This window comes from Phyllostomus hastatus, unplaced genomic scaffold (genome assembly GCF_019186645.2).
Source record: "Phyllostomus hastatus isolate PE091 unplaced genomic scaffold, TTU_PhHast_1.1 phas_contig_524, whole genome shotgun sequence".
NCBI lineage: Eukaryota > Metazoa > Chordata > Mammalia > Chiroptera > Phyllostomidae > Phyllostomus > Phyllostomus hastatus.
In genome coordinates, this window is record NW_025333900.1 from 13,966,053 (window position 1) to 13,988,729 (window position 22,677).

The window sequence follows — 22,677 nt, forward strand, 5'->3', positions numbered from 1 at the left end:
CCTAGCCAAATTCTTAATTCTTACTTTTTAAAAACAGTTATTTTTAGCATAATTGTCCATAAAGAACTTCAAGATTCTCATTGAAACAGTCTTCTGTGAGTTTGTAGTAAATAGAAATTGTATTTCTCTACCTGACCCTTACAGGGTGTCCGGAGTGGCATGGTGCACGTGCTTATGTTTAATAAGTAGCTTTCAATGCTGGTGGTATTTGAAAGGTTATACATTTTAAAGGGTATTTTGTTCCCCTTTTCCTTGGCAGGACCAAGGAGCTTCCTTTTCTAAGACCAGTACTGTTTGAACTCAGTGAAAGTACACTTTGTTCTAGGAGAATTGCCATATGAAAGCCTAGAATATATATTGAGTTCTTCAAGAAGGGGGGAAAAGTCGTGTTCTAGGACAGTGGATGTTGATTTGGTGCTGAATGAATGATTATGTGCTTTTGTACTCACAGGCTCGCTTCTCACATGTGCGGATGAAATATCTTTTCTTTTCCTGGTTGGCAGTTTTTGTTGGAAGCTGGATTATTTATGTGCAGTACTCCACCTATACAGAACTATGCAGAGGAAAGGACTGTAAAAAAATTATAGTAAGTATTTTATATTTTCTGGTATATGGAAAAACCTAGATTAATAAGTCATATTGATAACATTATAGTTACTACTTATGTGTGTAATAATTTTAAATAGTAAAAATTAATTTGACCTTAGAGTTGTGCTTCTCAGCATTTTGATATGAACAAGTAAGTAGCACTATTCCTCACTTTGAAAAAAATCTAATAGTCAGAAGTCTAAATATGTAATACAGACTAGTGTGAGAACATTTTCATTACAAAGAGGGATTTTTATTTTTCAAATATATTTTAAATTTAGTTTAATCAGATGGGATTTTTAATGTGTAGAGTATGAAAGTGTTATGTACAGGAAATCTTCCAGAACACATCTTTTGAATAGATGGAGTCATTCTCAAATACCAGAAATTTATCTGAAAAGCACATACATTTTTTATCATTTAATTTCTCTCCTAATGTTTGGCTATATTTTAGGAAGATCACTCTATCAGTCTAAGATTTCTAGTAGTAATTGTTGGTTTCATAGCACTTATAGAGGGTCTGGTACCAATAATGCCCCTTTTTTATTACAAAATCTTTTATTACAAAAGCATAAGCATGTAATTCTGTAACATAACAATGTCACACTCAAGCACACCATATGACATTTTAGGTGAAATGTTCAAATTAAAACTATAAATTATACACTCATATTATTACCCTACCAACCACACTCAAGGAGGCCTTGCTTCTGCTGGACCCTGTATTTTAAATGTTTGAGGATAAGTAAATTTAACACCTTGTTTTCTGCTAATATATTCTGATGTGAACACTATTTAAACATTTCTTCTGAGAATTACATTTTTGCTAACAATGATTGTTGGTTTTCCAATTATTATAACTTATTAAAGATTCTATGATTATTGAGTGATTACTCTTAACCCAAGCCAGTGGTGCTAGGTGTGTGCATATAGCAAGGGACCAGACATCTTGACCTTAACAAACTTATATGAGGTAAGAAAATGAATAATTACAGTAAGGTAAAGTAAATATTACAGTAACAAGTGTCATAGGAACATAATATAGGGAGACCTGAGCTTTCAGAAATTCTAAGAAAATAAAAATCAATTTAACTCTAGGTACTCTATCAGTCAGGATTTTTAAAAAATTATCCTACAGGAGTATTACAGCCTCATAACTAGGCAAGGGATGAATTGCTAAATAATATAAGAAGTATAAGAAGCAGGGGGATTAATTAGCAAAGGAGAGTCCAGATCAGGGTTCAAAGATACCAATCTTATGTCCATTCCAATTGGTCATTCTAGATCCTTCAGGAATTTTAAGATAGGGGGAACCTCCGGGGCCAGGCAATGTACTGGGTACTTTACATGGCCACTAATAGTTAACATAATACTATGAGAGCCCCTCCTCCCAAGCCCATTTTATAAATACAGAAATGTGACTCAGAGAGAGAAGAATTTGCCTGTGACGGTGGAACCAGAATTTGATCCTAATTCTGTCTCTATATAAAGCTCATACTCTCTCTCCTACCCTATGTCAGAAAAGACTGACAAAGAAAGCTGAAGTTTAATAAAGCTAACAAAAACCCCTACAAAACTCACCTTGAATGAACAAGAAAGAAGCAGAAGTTTTACTGTCAACTATAATAACATATAAATAATCAAAATAATTGGAAATGTTTATTTCCCTTCTTCTAAAACACCTTTCTCAAACTAGGAGCCTGGGAGCACATTAAAAGGTATTTCACAGATAAAAAATTTCCAAGGCCAGATATATTTGAAAACAGCAGATTAAACAAAGGTAAACAGCTGACTTTACTGAGGACTTCTCAGAGTCTTTAATGCAGCGTTGTGCATTGTGCATCTCCAGAGAAAGCAAGTGTACTTGATTAGGAAAAGAATCCATCCTCACCACAACCCTCCCAGGAAGAAATATTAATATCATCTGGTGATGTCAGAACTACTGTTCTAACAAATTAAGCCAAATGAAACAGATATGTTTTTATCTTACATTAATACAATAACTGTCAAAATGCAAGCATATGTTGGTACATATTCTGTTATGATTGAATTATAGTACTTCATTATTTTCCTTCAATTGATAAGAAATTGAAGCAGAATGTAATTCTATCTAATTTAATGCTTATATTAATAAAACTTGAAAATATTGAAAGAGTTTTCTGAGCCCAAAACATATCTTTTCTCTAAGACTGGCTCAAAAAAAAGACTGCATTTGGGAATTATGTTTTTAATACTTACCAAAACTAGTAGCACTAAGATAGTACATACTAACATTACATAGGAATTGTTTGATTGGAACTATAAAGCAAGCAGGAAAAACATATTTTTAACATATAAAATGAGATTTTTTTTACTCTTCACCTGAAGATATGTTTATTGATTTTAGAGAGAGAGGGAGAGAGAAACATTGATGTGAGAGAGAAACATGACTGGTTGCATCCTGTATGCGCTCCGACTGGGGAAAGGACCCAGTATCTAGGTATGTGCCCTGCCTGGGAATGGAACCTGCAGCCATGAGCTGCATGGGACAACGCTCCAACCAACTGAACTATCCGACCATGACAATGAAAGCATTTTTTATAAAAACCACATATAAGTGGACTTTTGTGCAGTTTAAATTTGTATTGTTCAAGGGTCAACCACAGCTAGTCTCCACCTTCTGGCTATTGTAAATAATGCTGCTGTGGACATGAGTGTGCAAGTATCTGAGCCCCTGCTTTCAGTTCCTTTGGGTCTGTACCTAGAAGTGGAGCTGCTGAATCAGATGGTAATTCTGTATTTCACTTTTTGAGGAACTGCCATATTGTATTCCTAATTCTATCAAATACATTTCAATTCTCTATTGAAAGTATCCATTGTTTTATTTATTTTACTCTACCCTTGTTCTTGTTTACTTAAACATGAACATAGTTATTTTAAAATCCTTTCTGGATGACTCCAATACCTGGATCTGTTTCTGTTGTCCATGTTTATCTCCTTTCTGGTCCTGTCACTTTGTGCTGTGGCATGCCCAGCATGTTTTACATAATGCCTCCAGATAGTTTCCCTTCCCTAGAGTAGGCAGTTAGAATGGTAGTTGATCATCTTAACCCAATCATGGACAGTTTGGACTGGAGGCTGGGTTGCACCTCTAGTAAAGCTCAAGCTATTTTTGGCTCATCTTCATTCCAAGAACATAGCCCTCTAGGGATTTTAACTGAGAGCCTGGGAATTTATTGGGGTTTCTCCCCCTGGCAGGTTCATAACTCTAGTCTGTATCTTGTGAGACTGCCAAAACGTCTGCTCCGCTTTTCAAAGGCTTTCTGATGAGATTTTTAGCCTCCCATTCTGTAAAGCCTCAGGATTTGGCACATATCCCAACAGGATAACTGGCTGTATGTTTGAGGCTCCCTTAGTTTCCTATAAAGGCTTGCTGGTTTCTTATCCTCACAGCAGCTCTCTGCTAGCTTACAGTTCTGGTTCTCAGACCTCAGCTCATGCCCAGCATCAGCAAAATCCCCAAGGAAAAAAGAGGCTGTGAGTCAGCTTACTTCTCTGAGGTTCTTTTAGCTTCACCGGTACCCCTGGGGTTCAGCTTTTCAGGGTCTCAGCCCAAAGCATACTGTACCAAGATCCCAACCTGGGCAGGGACTGAACTAGATTTTTATCTGCCATAAGACTGTGTATTTCAGGTCATACATCTGAAGGCAATTGCAGCCACAAATTCTAAGTTCATTCATTCAGAGGAATCTTATCCTCTCCCAGGTCTTAATTAAGTAATATCTTGTTAGCTCTTTGAAGCTTTAATATGTAATTTAAAATATTTTTTCTGCTTACTTCTTAGTTCTAATCAAATAATTCTTATGCAATATTAGTACTCTCTTAGTACTACTGATCTTACTACCAGTTTTCATAAGTTTTAAGAACATAATTCCCAAATGTGGAAAAACTACAATTTTTTTTAAAGCCAGCCTTAGGGGAAAGATGTACTTTAGGCTTAGAAAATGTTTTCATCATTTCGAGTTTCAAGGCAAATAAGTGTTAAATTATACTAGAATTGTGTTCTTCCATTTTGTATCAATTAAATTGACATTAAAGTCTCCAGAGGATTACTGTGACTGCCCCATTTGGACTTTGCCTCCAAGCTGAGATCATTGTTTAAGAGTTAAGGATGACAGGTGATCAGTAGAGTGTGATACATAGTTTACACTGTGCTTAAAAATCATAGTCTGTCTCGTCGTACACAGCTTTCTTCTTCTCTGTCTCTTTCCCCTCTCCTCCCACATGTGTGTGAGGAGTCATATCCATTGCAGTGGTTAAGAGCATAAGCATTGGAATAAAAGAGCTTCAGGTTTGAGTTCTACCTTTGCTGTTCCTTAGCTATATAAGCTTGGGCATGTTATTTAGCTTCTGTAAAATGAGGGTTAATAGTGCTGTATGTCTCATCAAATGGTTTTAAGGATAAAATGAATTCATGTATTAAAAGGTTAATAATACTGTGTTGTATATTTGAAAGTTTCCAGAAGGCTAGATTTAAAAGTTATCACAAGAAAGACAAATGTAACTCTGTATGGTGATGGATGTTAACTAGAGTTCTTGTGGTGATTACTTCACAAAATAGGTGGCCTCCAACTTATGATGGTTCAACTTATGATTTTTCAACATTATGATTGTGAAAATAATGCATGTCATAAAGTATGCGATATTCAACATTTTGTTGGCTTTTTGTTAGTTAATTTTCCCCAACTCTATGCTAATGTAAGTGTTCTGAGCACGTTTAAGGTAGGCAAGGCTAAGCTATGATTAGGTGTATTAAATACATTTTTGATTGAATGATACTTTCAGTTTACATTGGGCTTATTGGCATGTAATGCCATTGTAAGTCAAGGAGCATAAATTAGTTATTTGTGTATACAAGTATCAAATTATTATGTTATACACCTGAAACTAATACAATGTTATGTGTCAATTATATCTCAATTTTTAAAAAAAACAGAGACTTATTACAAGGAATTGGCTTACTCAATTGTGAGGGCTGGCTAGTCAAGTCCAAAGTCTATAGGGTAGGCTGTCAAGAAGGACAGCCTGGAACTTCTGGGCATGGGCCGAAGCTGCTAGCCACAGATAGAATGTCTTCATCAGGGAAGCCTCAGCCGTTCTCTTAAGACCTTTCAACTAAGTGAATCAGGCCCACACAGTCTATCTAGGATAATCTCTTAAAGTCAGTTAATTAAGGACTTTAATCACCTCTACAAACTTTTACAGCAACACCTAGATTATCATTTGCTTTATTAACTGGGGACTTCAGGGTAGCCAAGCTGACACATCCAAAGACCATCACATCAGGTTAAAATTATTCAGTTAGTACTATAAATAGTTGAACTACAAAAAAATCACAGGAAGAAGGCTTCAGTGAGTAGAGAGATCACTGTGGGTAGAATAGTAGAGAAAGGCTCCATAGAGGAGATAGAACTTCTGCAGGGCCTTATAAGATAGAAGGGATTTGGAAAGGCACTGAGGAGCATCTTTCTCCTTTTACTTATAAACCCAGCTTCCTTAGTACTTTTATCCCAAAGAGAAAAGTGCTGATTAACATTAGATCTGAGAATTCCCAGAACCATGTATTAGTAGCCACTGAACTACAGCCTAGGTCGTTGGACCGTTTGGCTGCCTGTAAATTAATATATTTTCCTCTTTTGTCCTTTTATCACAAATTTAAAAAACAAACTGAAAATGTTGAACAAATCAAGTATGTATTTCATATAAATTATGAACTCTGTGTATTAGTCTTTTTTAGTAATCAAGTCTATTATAATTTCAACATTGGAAATCACTATAGAGTATTACTATAATTTCCCCAAGATGTTTTCTCTAATCACTGGATAATTGTTGTTAAAAGATATTATAAGGTTAATTTAAAATTTTTTTAAATTTATTCGATTCCCAGCCAGGGTACATTCCTGGGTTGCAGGCCATAACCCCCAGCAACCGCACACTGATGTTTCTCTCTCTCTCTTTCTCTCTCTCTCTCTCTCTCTCTCTCTCTCTCTCCCCTCCCTTCCCTCCCTAAAAATAAATAAATAAAATCTTAAAAAAAAATTTTTTTTAATTTAAAAGAAATTTAAAATTAAAAAAAGATATTATAAGGTTAATAGGATTCTTAATTTATCTAAGTTTCTAGGCGGCTAGAAGCCAAAACTGGAATTAATTTTGCACATTGTACATTGATTACAATTTGAATTCAAATTTCTTATTTTCAGTTTTTAATAAAAGTATGAAACTTCCCACTGTCATATTCGTTACTTAGAACTACTTTCCAGTGAAGTGCATAATAGTCTTTTAAAGCTTCCCAGAAGGGAAATGCAGTGGGGGTGGTATACTCTGGGAGGCCAAGGTTGGCCTGTGGAAGGTGTGTGAAGGCAGCTCACTGACTAACCCTAATTAGATGTGTTGGGAGGATTTTTTTTTCTTCTCAGTTTTGCTTCTCTTTCTTCTGCGCTCTCTCTCTCTCTCTCTCTCTCTCTCTCTTTCTCTCTCTCTCTCTCTCTCTCACCAACCTAAATATAATGTTATACAATATAACTAACTCATTGTATTGCACATTTTCTCTGATCATAGAAATCACTGATTCACTCGTTATTTAAGCAAGTCCTATTTGGAGCCTAATCATAAAGAAATTTTGCACAATTTGACTCTAGTTTGCTGGGTTCTTTAAAAAAGAAACAAAAAGGTGAGGGAGGGAGTAAACTTTTTCTTCTATACATTTTCAGGACAACATTGTTTAATATTGATATTTCTGGCATGTTCCTCTATGATCAGAGTGAGGTTCTAACTGGGTGCTAGTGAGAAATCACAGTGCCATTCTGGTGAACCTTTGTGACTATTATAAGAGCATGTGCTTTAAAATTGAAGCATTATAAGATAAAAGAGCCTCTAAATTTTATTATAGTCTGTTTTAAGATTTAATTTCTAGAGATGATGGTCTGTTGCTTAAAATAACTAGCTTAACATATACTAAATTTAATGTATTTATTATAACCATGTTTTCAGTTAGATAGCTGAACAGTTTCATTTAACTTTGTATCTGCTTAGTATTAATTATTATTTGACTCCAGAGGTTCATTTTGTTCCATTATCTTATATTTTTAAAATATATAGAACCAATCTACTTGGTACACACTATTTTTAAACTACAAGCTTAATTTTTCCTTTGAAGAAAAGCATAGTCTTCCTTTGTGCCAACTTGAATTAGGTTACCAATCTTTTCTTTGTGAATTTATAGAAAAATATTTACTGAACAAGTTTATTTCAGGTCTTAACAAACATAAGTGTTATTCGAAGGGTAGTCCTAGTGGTCTGATTACAGTAGCAGCCTGGGCGGCCTGCGTGCACAGTGCTGCGCTCACGTCATGTGATGGTCACAGTGATCCCAGACAAGTGGTGTCATTGTGAGCCTTCGCCATCATCCCTGGGAAGCCATAAAGAGACTTGGGGTGAAAGCCAGCTCAGAAGGAACGAGCCAGTAATAAAATACCATGTCATTTTAGTTCTGTGCCTACTAGCACTGTGCTAGAATCTGAAGGTGTAGAGATAAGACACATCCTGGCCCTGAAGATGCTTATAGAGTAGTCGAGGATATGGAAAAATAACGAGAAGCACATGATTGAGATTGGAAGTGGTGTGGCTAGATTTAGTGAAAACAAGCAAACAAACAAAACAAAACAAAAAATCTGCATCTTGGCCATTGTAAATAATGCCGCACTGAACATGGGAGTGCATGTATCTTTTCAAGTTAGTGTTTTACATTTCTTTGGATAAATACCCACAAATGGAATTGTTGGGTCATATGGTAGTTCTATTTTTAATTTCTTGAGGAATGACCATACTGTCTTCTATAGTGAATCTTAATCATTCTTAAGTGTACAGTTCAGTAGTGCTAAGTATATCCACATTGTGTGTAACCAGTCTCCATATCTTTTTCATCTTGCAGAACTGAAACTCCATTCCCCTTAAACAACTTCCCATTCCTCCTACGCCCAGGACCTAACATCCACCCTTCTCCTTTCTGTTTCTATGAGATTAACTACCTTAGAGACCTTGGAAGTGGAACCATACAGTAATTTTTCTGTGTGACTAGCTTATTTCACTTAGCCTAACACCCTGAAGTTTCATCCATATTGTAGTATGTTTCAGAATTTCCTTCCTCTTTAAAGCTGAACAATATTCCATTGTATGTTTTGTTTATGCCACATTTTGTTTATTCATTCATCCATTGATGGATCCTTGGGTTGCTTCTACCTTTTGGCAGGGAAATTATTTTAAGTTAACCTAATGCAGTTTGGTCATGCATGCTCCATAGGTCTGCTCCATGAAATGTTTGATAGAGGCGAGTATTAATACTCCCACACAACCACATTACTAGGTTATAATGAAAATTATTTCTGCTACACATACAGGCATTTATTCAGCACATATTTATTTACAAGTAGTCACAAAACATTTTGTGTCATCAATCTGTAAACTCCTAAGTTCTAACTCGGTCATTTTAGCAGTTCTGTCAACTTGCATGAAAGATTTACTCAAGGCAGAAGCAATGATGCTCCAGGCTTATTATTACCCTTATAACTAGCATCAGGGAACTAGAAATTCTGAGCCAGTGGTTCTCAGAAGGTTGTCTCTTTGACCAGCAGCATTGGTATCATCTGGCAACTTGCCGCAGATGCTTTTCAGCTCCTCATAAAACCTAATGAAGCAGAAACACTGAGAGTGATGTTCAGCTGTCTGTGTTTGAATAAGACCTCCCAAGGACCTGAAGCTCCCTGAAGTCTGAGAACCTCTGCTGTAGAATGATTAGCACTGGGTACCTCCCTAGAGATAAAGGTTATAGCTTCAGCTGGCTCTTATACCCTCTTCAGGAAAGGTAGGGAATATTTCATATTTTAACCAATTTACATATCTTCAATACCTTTCATTGCACCAATAGGCATTTCTGACATTTGCCACGCTATTTAACAGGCCACATATTTCATCAATAAAAACTTAATTTGTTAATAACAGATCTAAGAAATGGATTAATCTTGATCAAGATATGGAGCATGGGTTTCTTTATTACCTCATTAAAACTTTAGCTGAGCACCTCTACAAGCCTGATTAGGATATTAGAAACACTTGGACTGTAAATTCACCTGTACACGCACCATCAGCACCAGCACCACCAGCACCACACTGTGTATGCTGAGGTATTTTAAAGTAAATTAGAGACATTGTAACGGGAGGCAAGGAAAGAGTGGAGAGGGGTGTGGGTGTGTGTGTGTGTGTGTGTGGTGGGAAATGAAAAGAGAGAATGCAATGAGCACTGTTAATGGCCGAGAAAAAAGTCAGGAGAGAGGAGAAAAAATGAGAAGTTGAAGATACAGTGAGAGCACAGAGAACGGTGAAGATTTTAAAAGGGTGATGTAGGGAGAGGATGCTGACTAGACACTTAGGGGATTTTCAGGCATTAAGAACCCAATTCTGTTTTTTCCTAAGTAAGGAGACATTGATAAGATGATCTCAAATACATTTTTAGAACACTAATCTTAGAAAATTATTTAAAACCTAGTACTGTGTATCTGTTCATTGTCATTGCCCCTGTGACACAATTGTCATTGTTTATGAAATTACTCTTTCATTTTAGGTGGGTTTTGTAAAATTTAGCCAAAGAGCGCCATCTTCTGGTACTTTGCTATGTGCAAGCAAAGGAGGGTGTATAGTAAAATCATTATAGTAATAAGAATAACTCAGGGAAGGAAAAACCTTTGACGTTTTCTGCTGAGTTTTCTATTGTAAAATTGAACATTCTTTATAATCTGTGTATTTTTAGTTAGAAGATCAGATTACTGACAGTGATTATAGTTGTGTATGGCCTTGACTGAAAAACAAAATAAGTGTGTGGCTAACGGTCCTTTTTGTACAAGCATGAGGGATATTGGCTTTTGGTTTGTGATGGAAGCCACAAGTTGAAGAGCCTGTTTTTTGTGACTGCCTCTTTGATGCAGGGTTGGCTTAAGGCCTTTACTCAAAACAAGAATGTGATTCTTTCAGCTGAATGCCAGATTTATCTTCACTGCTTAACAGCTTACTGATAAGGTATAATTTTACAGAAACTTTTCTTTTACAGAAACTTATTCATTTATCCTCAATGAGGTTTTAAAATAAAAATTACTGTTCTGTAGCGAGTTGCACAGCTGGGCTCAAAAAATAAAAATTGGTATGTTCTTTTTTTTAAGATTTCATTTATTTATTTTTAGAGAGTTGGGGCGGGGGGAAACATCAATATGTGGTTGCCTCTCTCGAGCCCCCTACTGGTGACCTGGCTGGGAACCCGGGCTTGTGCCCTGACTGGAAATCTAACCAACAACCATTTGGTTCTCAGTCCAGCACTCAATCCACTGAACCATACCAGCCAGGGCCTCTTATTTAGTAAACATTTAGTAAATTCTGTGTTATTTGCTAGAGGGGAGGGGGAAGTTCAAAGATGAATATGATAGTGTCTTTGCCTTCAAATCATCTTACTTTTTACCAGGGAAGATAACATACTATAAATGATATTAGATTTGGGACAGTAAAGAAAGAAGGGAGGAAGAATATAGGCTCAGGAAGGAAATACACAGCCTTACAGTTATTTGTTGGAAGATGGGTATTATGGGAAGGGTCACATTTAATTCTTGACCTGGGCAAGATTTATGGTTAAAGGGTTCCTCAGGATTCAGGAGCCAAACACTGGTACAGTTGAAGGGGTTAGCTATATTAGTCCTATCCCAGAAATTGTTCATTTCATGCATTCAGCAAGAGTGCTTTTTATATGCATTTGACTATATGTCAGACATTTGAGTGAAGTCCTAAGGAAACAAAGATGAAAAGTCCTGACCCTACTTGGAGTTGCTTGTCCAGAGGGAAGGAGAGTGACCAGAACCTCTTAGTAGGAGTGTTATAGAACACAAGGGGCCAAGGGGAGCCGAGGGCAATATACTATTACCGAAAGGAACCCCCCAGTATCGTTATGTCCGCCGCCTTATAGGAAAGACATCTCTCAATGCCAGAGATTTGTGAAAAGGAAAGGAAATGTTTATTTAATGCTATACAGACTTAGTAGTGACCTAATGACTTCATCAAAATCCCAAAGTCCCTTAAAACACCCACAAACACACATAGTCCTTCCTTGCCTCCTTTGCCCACCCTGGGGTACCATGTCTCAGGAAAAGAAATAGAAGTCCGTGGCTCAGGCAGCCCCTGGTTCTTCCCAGTAATCTGTCTCAGCTGGTAGGCCTCCCTTGGTTCCCAGCACCATCTGCTGTGTTGCTGGGATCTCTGCTCAAGCTGGGAAGTGGTTCCCCCTCCTAAAGCTGCAGGGGTCCCCACTCTGGCAAAGTCATATGGCTCTCCTTTGTATTGCCACAGCCAAGTGCTCCTCTGTGCACAATGACTGCGGGAGTCCCCACCCTGGCAAAGTCACGTGGTTCTCCCCTCGAAATGGCTGCAAAGAGGGGGGTCGCCATTCTGCTAAAGCTGCATGGTGATTTCTCTCACAGGGCTATGGGAGTCACCACTCTGCTGAAGCCCGAGTGGTTCTCTCCTTCTGCACTGGCTGTGGTCCTCTCTGCACAATGGCCGTGGGAGTCCCCACTCTGGCAAAGCCTTGTGGTTCTCTCACATGTCCAGAGCCGTGTGGTCCTCTCAGCACAATGGCTGCTGCGTCTCCGTTTAAATCCCCACACCAATCTTCCTCTGCAGCCCCATTTCCTACTTCTTCCACAACTGGCTACATTTGCCAGCACTTTCATATCCTTCCAGCTTTATTGGGTATCCATCATGAGTCTGGGCAGGCGTGGCCCCATGTCATGAAGCCAGTCTTCAAGCTTCCATGCAGGTGCTGTAACTTGGGGTACCTGCCCCCCTGTTACGTCTAGGTGGGGAAGTTACTTCCATTTCCCTGGCTCAGATCATGGCCACAGCTATTTCACATATCTATGTAACCAGTGAAAGGTTATAGATATGTTAAATGACCACACTAGAGGTTAGCTGCAAAGCTATTGCTATGCAAAACAGCTCTCAATGGCCCTGCTTCAACGTGTCCCTTCCCCCAACCCACACCTGTGGGGGGGTGAGGACATCCTAATATTTCCTGGGCACCCTGGGTTCTGGACCCCATTCCAAATTCCTATTTGGGGCCCCCCTCTTGGCTGCACCCTCTTACAGGAGCACTGGGGACGGGTATCTGATCCAGCGAGTGTTAAACCTGCTCTACACTTTACTCTCCAAGACACGTAATTCTGGTTCTTTTACCTCCATGGTTAAAAGCATGAGCTCTGCAGGCAGACATCTGGGTTAGTCAGATTTCAGCACCACCACTAAACCAGTTTGGCTTCTTAACCTTTTCTTAACCTCTCCTGCCTCAGTTCATTTTTCAGTAAAATGGAGATAATGGTAATACCTTTCATAGAGAGGCTGCAAAGATTAAAGAGATATACATGAAAAGCTCTTAGAACAATGTTAACACGTAGAAAACAACATAATAAGTACCAGGTACCTACTATTTCTTAACCTTTCACAATATTTGCCTCATTTTAAAAAGAAAAAAATCGACTTCTGGCCAAGATGGTGTCGGTAGACACACTGTGCCTCCTCGCACAACCAAATTAAGGACAACAAAAATTTAAAAACCAAAAACCCAGAACTGACAGAAAATTGAACTGTATGGAAGTCTGACAACCAAGGAGTTGGACACATTCATCCAGTCCGGTAGAGGGGCGGAGTTGGGCGCTGGGCAGAGAGGGATCGAAGCAAAAAAAAATAAATAAATAAAAAAGTGGTGTCTTGTGGACCCTGGTGCGCAAGGCTGTGGCTGACAACCCCGGGCGCATGGTGGCAGCAGGCAGACCCAGTGAGGCACACAAGGCAGCTGGCTGACCAAGCAGTCCCACATTCATTCGCAGACAAACCAGGCAAAGCTGGGGAGCAAGACAGACCAGGCAACCCAGGGTCGCAGCGCCAGGAAATAAAGCCTCAAAACACCAATTGAAAACATCTGTGGGGGTTGAGGCACAGGGAGAGACTCCTAGCCTCACAGGAAAGTTCGTTGGAGAGACCCACAGGGTCCTAGAATGTACACAAGCCCACCCAGCTGGGAATTAGCACCAGAAGGGCCTAGTTTGCTTCTGGGAAATGACAGAAGGGGCTGAAATCTGAGAGAGAGCGGAGCAAGCGCCATTGTTCCCTCTGGGACCCCACCCCCACATACAGCGTCATAACCCAGTGACTGGTTGACCCGCCCTGGTGGACACCTAAGGCTCCGCCCCTCATATGTAACAGGTGGGACAAGACCAAAAAAAAAAAAAGTGGCTCAAATGGAAGAACAGATCAAAGCCCCGAAGCAAATACTTTTAAGCAATGAAGCGATAGCCAGCCTATCAGATGCACAGTACTTCAAAGCACTGGTGATCAGGATGCTCACAGGATTGGTTGAATTTGGTTGCAAATTAGATGAAAAAATGAAAGCTATGCTAAGTGAAATGAAGGAAAATGCACAGGGAACCAATAGTGATGGAAAGAAAACTGGTACTCAAATCAATAGAGTGGACCAGAAGGAAGAAAACAAACAAATAAACAGAAAAGAATGAAGAAATAAGAATTCAAAAAAAAAAATGAGGAGAGGCTTAGGAACCTCCAGGACATTTTTAAACGTTCCAACAAGTAGAAAAGTTATTTGAACAAAATAATAAAGGAGAACTTCCCCAATCTGGCAAAGGAAATAGACTTCCAGGAAGTCCAGGAAGCTCAGAGTCCCAAAGAAGTTGGACCCAAGGAGGAACACACCAAGGCTCATCATAATTCCATTAGCCAAGATTAAAATGAAGGAGACAATTCTGGAAGCAGCAAGAGATAAGGAGACAGTCACCTACAAAGGAGTTCCCATCAGACTGTCAGCTGATTTCTCAAGAGATATTACAGGCAAGAAGGGGCTGGAGAGAAGTATTCCAAGTCATGAAAGGCAAGGACCTACATCCAAGATTGCTCTATCCAGCAAAGCTTTCATTTAGAATGGAAAGGCAGATCAAGTGCTTCCCAGATAAGGTCAAGTTAAAGGAGTTCATCATCACCAAGCCCTTATTTTATGAAATGTTAAAGGGACTTATCTAAGAAAAAGAAGATAAAAATCATGTATAGTAAAATGACAGCAAACTCACAATTATTAACAGCCATACCTAAAACAAAGACAAAAGCAAACGAAGCAAACAACTAAAACAGAAGAACCACAGAAATGGAGATCATGTGGAGGGCTAGCAACAGGGGAGTGGGAGGAGGAAAGAGGGGCAAGAGGTACAGAGAATAAGTAGCATAGATGGTAGGTAGAAAATAGATGGGGAGGGTAAGAATAGTATGAGAAATGTAGAAGCTAAAGAAGTTATGACACATGGACATGAACTTAAGGGGAGGTATGTGGGTAGGAGAGGATGTGCAAGGTGGAGGGCAGTGAAGGGGGGAAATGGGACAACTGTAATAGCATAATCAATAAAATAAAAAAATAAAAGAAAAAGAATTGTGTTTTCAGTTTAAATAAAAGTTATTTGAATTTCAAACATCAAAAAAATTTTTTAAAAAATCTTCATGGTACAGGTAAACTCTGTCTTCTCTGCTAGTCTCCTTCCTCCTCCCCAGGAATAATCACCATCTTGAAATCATGTTTTCATAATTTCACTCTGTGTATGGGAGTATAAATAATACACAGCATTGCTGTATATGTTCCTAACTTTAATAAATGATACTAAACTGCATATATTCTGCAACTTTTTCCATTTGAAATTAAGTTTTCAACATTTTTCCATTTGATATGTATAGGCCAAATTCTTTTAATTACTGAATAGTATTTTATTGTGCAACTATACCACAATTTATTCATTCATTTGTTTGATGGAGATTTATGTTGTTGCCTTTTTATTGTTGTTGTTTTACTTTATTTTTTCTTTATGTTTATTGTTGACACTGTTATAGATCTCCCCATTTTTGTTACCTATTTTTCACTCTTCCAAAAATTCTGTATCACACTCTGAGGTCCTCCTAGACTGTACTGTGACCTAATATTTTTGGTTATTGATTCAATTTTTTTAATCCTCACCTGAAGATATGCTCATTGATTTGAGAGACAGAGAGAGAGAGAGACATTGATGTGAGAAAGCAACATCCATTGGTTGCTTCCCTAACACATCCCAACTGGGGGTCGAACATGCAACCCAGGCATGTGTCCTGACTGGGAATTGAACCAGCAATCTTTTGGTGTGTGGGACGATGCTCCTATCAACTGAACCATCCAGCCAGGGCTACTGATTTGGTTTTTAAAAAAATGTTTGTAAGTCTTACTCAGATTTTCTATTTCTTCTTGCATCATTTTTATTATTTATATTTTTCAGGATAAAATGCTTATTTCAAATGCATTGCCATAGAATTGTTAACATTCACTGTTACAACCCTTTCTTTTCTAGTCATCTTTATTTGTGCCTTCTCTTTTTCTCATGATCAGTCGTACTGAAGGTTTATCTCTTTTATTAAAGTTTTTGAAGAACTAGCATTTGGTGTTATTGATCATTTGGTTATTAAGCCTCTTTATTTGAGTGCTAACTACTTATACTGTCTCTTGTTTTTTCATCATTGTGTTTAAAGGAAAATTTCCCTCTAAGAACTGCGTTAGCTGCATCCCACAAGTTTTGTGTATACCTTTGTTGATGTTCAGTTCTAGATATTTTGCATTTCCATTGCGATTTCTCCATTAGTCCACAAATTAGTTAGGAATGTGCTTTTAATTTTTTTTATTATTGTATTTTTTCCATTACCATTTAGTCCCCTTATACCCTGCTCCCTCCAGCAATCACCACACTGTTGCCCATGTCCATGAGTCCTTTTTCCTTTGTGCTCAATTCCTCCACCCCTAACCTCCCCCGCCCCTTACAACAGATAAGAAATGTGCTTTTTAGTTTCCAAACATATCTGTATTTATTTTTACATGATTTTTCTTGTTGATTTCTCATTTCTTTGTGGTCAGGGGATGTGGTTTATGCAGTCTTAATTTCTTAGAAACCCTACCAGCTCCTGCATAAGGCCTCAGAACTCCTACCACCTTTTGCCTCAGTAAAGAAACATGCCAATAAAATCGATGGCCCTTTGCTACCAAGCAAAGATGCCAAAAAGATGATTTTCCTAAAAAATCCCCGGAAACTGACCTGGGAAAAAATATTGAGCATCTCTCTCTGGTCTCCCCGAAACTTGAGTCTAGGAACTATCGCTCTGCAGCTCCGCTCTTCTTATCCTATGAAGATGAAACCTAATATTCATGGTTACAACCAGGTCTGAAGGAGAAGGCAGGCATGGTCAAGCGCTCTTGTAGGGACTCCTCTGCTAATGATAACTGAAGGGCAGCAGTTCCTAGGTGCCGGCACTTAACTCTTCACATGGACAGGGCTCTCCATCTCTAGCAAAGCTATTTTATTCATGTAGAAAACTGTGGAAAGTATTAGACACAAACTTTATATATTACACTTAGTGGAAATGAGAGAAACAATATTTTCCAATTGCAATACAACATAACTTGAGATTGACAAAAATCTGTCTGAAAATTTCTAAATACTATTTGACTTATTCATCTAAAGAGAAAGTACAAAATCAAAAAATTAAGTATCTAAGAAATAACAATAATAACATTTAAAAAAATACATCAGAGCCCTGGCCAGGTAACTCAGTGGGTTAGAGCTTCATTCTGAGACACCATGGTTGTAGGTTCGATCTCCAGTCAGAGCACATATAAGAATCAATTAATGAATGCATAAATGAGTGGAACAACAAATCAATGTTTCTCTCTCTCTTTTCCTCTCTCTCTAAAATCAATTAAAATAAAACAAAATACATCAGAAACTAAAGCTAACATAAAATTGAAGAACTATTTAGAGAAGAATGTGAAGTCTTAATTACATTAGTAAATGACAACAAAACAGATGGATGAATTACAAATTGAAAATATAAGAAAAAATTTAAAGAAAGCAGAATTAAGGAATTAACCAATGTAAAATAAAAATAAAAGGCTATATTTCTGTAGCTGAGAGAGTTCCTCTGATCTTCATCTTCCAATCTCCATTTTGAGCTGATATATCTGTACCATTTTTTATTTTCAACTTTTTTGACACTGTTTTTTTCAGGATATTTTTATTTAGGTGAACTTATCTCATTGACGTTTATAGATATGACTTAGTTCTGTATCACATTTTATGACCTACTTTATATTTTTAAAGATTGGTTTCTATCTTTTTCTATAGGTTGTCTATTTCTTTAAGTTGTTTTATGCATGTTCCTTCTGATAATTTAGGAAGGTTTGTATTCTGTTTTTAGCTCTTCCAGTGGTTAGCTTTATACTGTAACTTTTTATATTGATGAGAGAGAGGAAGAGAGAAAGAGACAGATGGGCAGACACATCAATTTGTTGTTCCACTTATGTATGCATTCATTGGTTGATTCTTGTATGCGCCCTGACCAGAGATAGAACCTGCAACCCAGGTGTATCAGGACAGTGCTCCAGCCAATTGAACTACCAGGCCAGGGCTGTATTATACTTATAAAAATGTACTTTATTTCTTTAGACCATATCTGTTTACTCCCTACTACAAGCAATGATAAAATTATACATCATCCCATCTTCTTTATTCCACCTAATTGTAATCAATGTATTATTATTATTAGTTCTTCTGGTGATCATTTTTATACTTTTGAATGTATTTCTGTCTCTATAATTTGATTTACTAAATGTAAATGTTATTTTTTGACCTTGGATGGTAAAGATAAGGAAATCAACATCCTTTTGCCACATGCCATCTTCTTACATGTCCCTTCTTGATTCTTCTTAATTTTATTACTTTTACTAGTACAGTTTATAATAATAACATTCTAAACAATATACAGTATTGCTTAAGAGAATGAGCTCTGGAACCAGACTGCCTAGGGTGGAATCTTGGTGTCATTTTGTAACTCTGTGACCTTGAGCGAATTATTTAACAGATACTTGTTTTTTTATTTTACAGTGGATATAACAATAGATTCTATGGCTATAACAGGGTTGTTTTCATTATAATAAAAGTATAGCACTGAGACAGTGCCTGACACACAGTAAGCATCTGTTAACCATCAAACACTCTATTAATATTTGTCAAGAAATAGATTCCTCAGTGATTTTCATCCCAGTCCTCCCTTTCAACTGGTGTCCACGTTTAGTTTCTCCATTCAAATCTTGGTTGCCTGAAATTCATTCTCTAATAGTTCAAGAGACACTATTGGGTGTTGTGTTTTCTGGTCCTTACGTTTCAAAAACTTTTGATGCCTTTTACTTGGAAGAAAGTTTGGCTATGTAAAACAATCATTGCTGTTACTGAGCACTTATTTCCTGTTGAGGTCTTAAACTGTTTCATTAAGTCCTTCGAATTCATAGCCATGTTTGCTCTGTTATGGGGCAGCATTTTCCTGGAAAGTATTTATCAGACACTTGCTTTTTCTATTCCTTTCTTCTGTTTTCTTGTAAATGTGCTGTACAGATCTCATGCTTATTTTCTTTTGATTATTTACTCATCACTGAGAATTTTTAGAAGCAACTGGGACCGTAAATTGAACTTGTAGTGAAGCTTCTGTGTCCAGAGTTTACATGTGTGTTGTGTTGTGTGTGTGCAAAAGAACACAGGTGAAACAGAAAGACAGACACACAGATTGGTTCAGCCTGTGTATCTCCCTAGCAACTACAGAGATGCTCGTGATAGAGTGTTTCGTAACCCATAGTTCATTAACAGACTACTACCTCCAACATGGATAACATTTTAAGGATTTTTATCACTGCCTTGCCCTGAGACTTCATGATGCCAAATAGAGTCCTTGGAAGTTCCCACAGCTGTGCCCCTTAAACCTTCATTGCAAATTAAGCTGATGGTTCTTCTCTTCAGATGTACCACCTATGCAGTGTTTTGCCAACTTTGAGAATTGAGGTCATGGCAGCTATTTAATCTTAGTGTGCTTCTGGACACTGGTGTAATTTTCACTGAACTTGGCAGGCCATTCTCGTGTATTGTGTCTTAGGATTCCATTAGTACCTCATTTTATCAAAGATAGAGCTGGCATTTCTCTTTTTATACTTTATTCCTTTTTTCCTTTTCATTGAATTTATTGGGGTGACACTGGTTAACAAAATCCTACAGGTTTGGGTGCACAATTGCACAGCACATCATTTGTACACTGTATCGTGAGTTTACCACCCCCAGATTATTTCTTGTTTTTGGATCTTCTCAAGGATAACAGAGGTAATTTTATTTTGCTATTTTAAAGCCTTTTTGTAATTTAAACTTTATTTTTTAATTTATTTTAAAACCAGAGCCATTTAAAAAAAGTAGAGTGTTCCTATTCTTGGAGAATGGATACCATACCACCTCAGACCATGTTAAATGGGAAGAAGTTTCAGAATTCTGCACATACCCTTTGCAACAAGGGCTCTCATCATCACATAGCTAGTGAGGAGCAGGCTTGGATTCAAATTCAAGTCCGCCCATATCCAAAGCCAGAGTCCTTTTTATTGTGGAACCTTCTCTTAGAGAATATAGATGTCTCTTTATGGTGTCTTTATTGTGTTTCTTCTTGTGAACATTTTTTTATTAACTACTTTATGTCCTGTTTTTAGTGTGACAAGTACAAGACTGGCGTTATTGATGGGCCTGCATGTAACAGCCTTTGTGTTACAGAAACTCTTTACTTTGGAAAATGCTTGTCTACCAAGCCCAACAATCAGGTATGGACATTATGAATAAACATTCCAGATTGATGGTACACTCTAATGTAACTTAAATTAAAGGGTTATTAAAAGAATTCTTGAACCAGAGCTTAAGGACATCTTATATATTTCAATTTTGTGTGCTTTGATTCACTCATCCCACAGATGTTTATTAGTCCCCTGTCCCATACTCCAGGCACTGTTTCGGTTACTAGGAATACAATGGTGATTAAGATAGATAGGATTGCTTCCCTTATGGATCTTACATTATCCCAGAGGCATGGGGGATATAAACAGTTTATAGATAAATATATGAGCAAGATAATTACAAAATATGATATGTTTTATAAGGATGTACACAAGGCAAATTGATGGACAATGCACAGATGGTGGAGATGTGCTTTGGCGGAGGTGATCAGGGGAGACCTTATTAAGATAATATTAATGAAAAATTAAACTCCGGGCATGGGCAAAAGACAGGATGAGCTAGGTCACAAAAGAAGAACTATAAATAACTGATAAACATAATGAAAAAATGTTCTGTCCTGGCTGGTGTGGCTCAGTGGATTGAGCACCAGCCTGTGACCCAAGAGGTTGCCAGTTAGATTCCCAGTCAAGGAACATGCCTGGGTTGCAGGCCAGGTCCCAGTTGGGTCACAGGTTGGTGTGTGCAAGAGGCCACTGAATCTTTCACACATTGATGTTTCTCTCCCTCTCTTTCTTCCTTCCTTCCTCTCTAAAAGTAAATAAATAAAATGAAAAAATCTTTAAAAACTTAAAAAAATGTTCTACCTCACTTATCATCAAACATGAATTAGAACAGTAGAATACTATTGGGCTGGAGGAAACTGTAACAAACCAACACCAATTATCCTTGGGCAGTGGAATATTACATAATTTTTAAGGGCATCTTTTTTCTTTATATTATTTCTAAATTTCCAATGTAAATTTCTATAATTACTCTTATAACTATAGAAATTTAAAATATATTTGAAGTTACAATGTTAACACTGTTTAAGAGGATTTCTGAAACAAAATCTAACACGTGAATAACTACTACATGATAGGAACTGCTGAAGGCGTTGTGAGAGACCACGGAGAACAAGACAGATAAAGCCTCTGGCCTCCTGTGCCTTGTGTTTCTTGTGAAAGAAGAGATAATAAATAGGATCATTTTCAGACAGTGCTAAAAGCTGTAAAGAAAATGAAACAGGATAATGTGTTAGAGAGTGACCTGGGATGGAAGAAGGACCCAGTCTAGATAGGTGGATAGGGAAGGCCTGTCCATGGTAACGCCTGAGCTGGGACTCAGGGCGTGTGAAAGAGCTGACTGTGTGAAGATCTGTGCGTTCATTCCAAACAGAACCAAGAGCAAATGAAGCAGGTCATGGTCATGAAACAGAAATAAGATTGATAGCTTCAAGGAACAGAAAGAAGACCGCTGTAGCTGGAATATAGGGACTCAGGAATACTCAGTAGAAGATCAGATTAAAGAATAAGGCCAGGCTAGCTCATATGAAGCCTAACATCAAATGGAAAGGGCTTTTGGACTTTATTCAAATTGTATTAGAGGGTTTGAAGCAGGGCAGTGATATAATCTGCTTTTTTTTAGATTAATATTATTACTAACTAATATAATACTATTTGTTTTTTATATATAAGCAAGAAGGCACTGCCTGGGCTCAAACACTGGCTTTGCCACTATTGTGTTACCTTTAGCATGCTAAGTGTTACCTTCACCTCTCTCTGCTTCAGTTTTCCATCAGGAATTTGAGAATAATAATAGTATCTACTTTATAGCATTGTTACAAGGAGTAAAATAATCAAATAAATTAGTAGACCAGAGTACATAGTAAGCACCATATAATGTTAGTTTGATAAATAGCAAAATAGTTGATAGCAACCAGTTCTAGGCAATGGGATTAGGAAAATGTATATAGCAGGACTTTGGCTTTCATCCTTTGTATAATTTTACTTTTTAAAATTTGTATTTATAGCTATAAATGCTTACATGAAGAAACAAGAAAGGTCTCAAATAAACAACTTTGTTTTATAACTTAAGGAATAGAAAAGAACAACTAAACTCTAAAGCTAACAAAAGAAATAATACAGATTATAGTAGAGGTAAAAGAAATAACTAGAAAAACAATAGAGAAAGTCAATGAAACCAAAAGTTCGTTTTTTTTTAAATACCACCAGATACAGTTTCAGCCAAGATAGAAGCATAGGTGGATATGCTTCACCTCCTCACACAACCAAATAAGGAAACAACCAATTCACAAACAAAA

The 22,677-nt window shown here is 37.5% G+C and overlaps 1 protein-coding gene across 1 annotated transcript in view; it reads left to right on the forward strand.

Moving 5' to 3' along the window:
• DIPK1A (divergent protein kinase domain 1A) overlaps positions 1-22,677 on the forward strand; it is a 118,799-nt gene that overhangs the window by 87,945 nt on the left and 8,177 nt on the right. The window contains exons 2-3 of the mRNA XM_045847058.1: positions 452-586; positions 20,300-20,407. Coding sequence (XP_045703014.1) covers positions 452-586; positions 20,300-20,407 — 243 coding nt within the window. The remainder of the gene's footprint in view (positions 1-451; positions 587-20,299; positions 20,408-22,677) is intronic.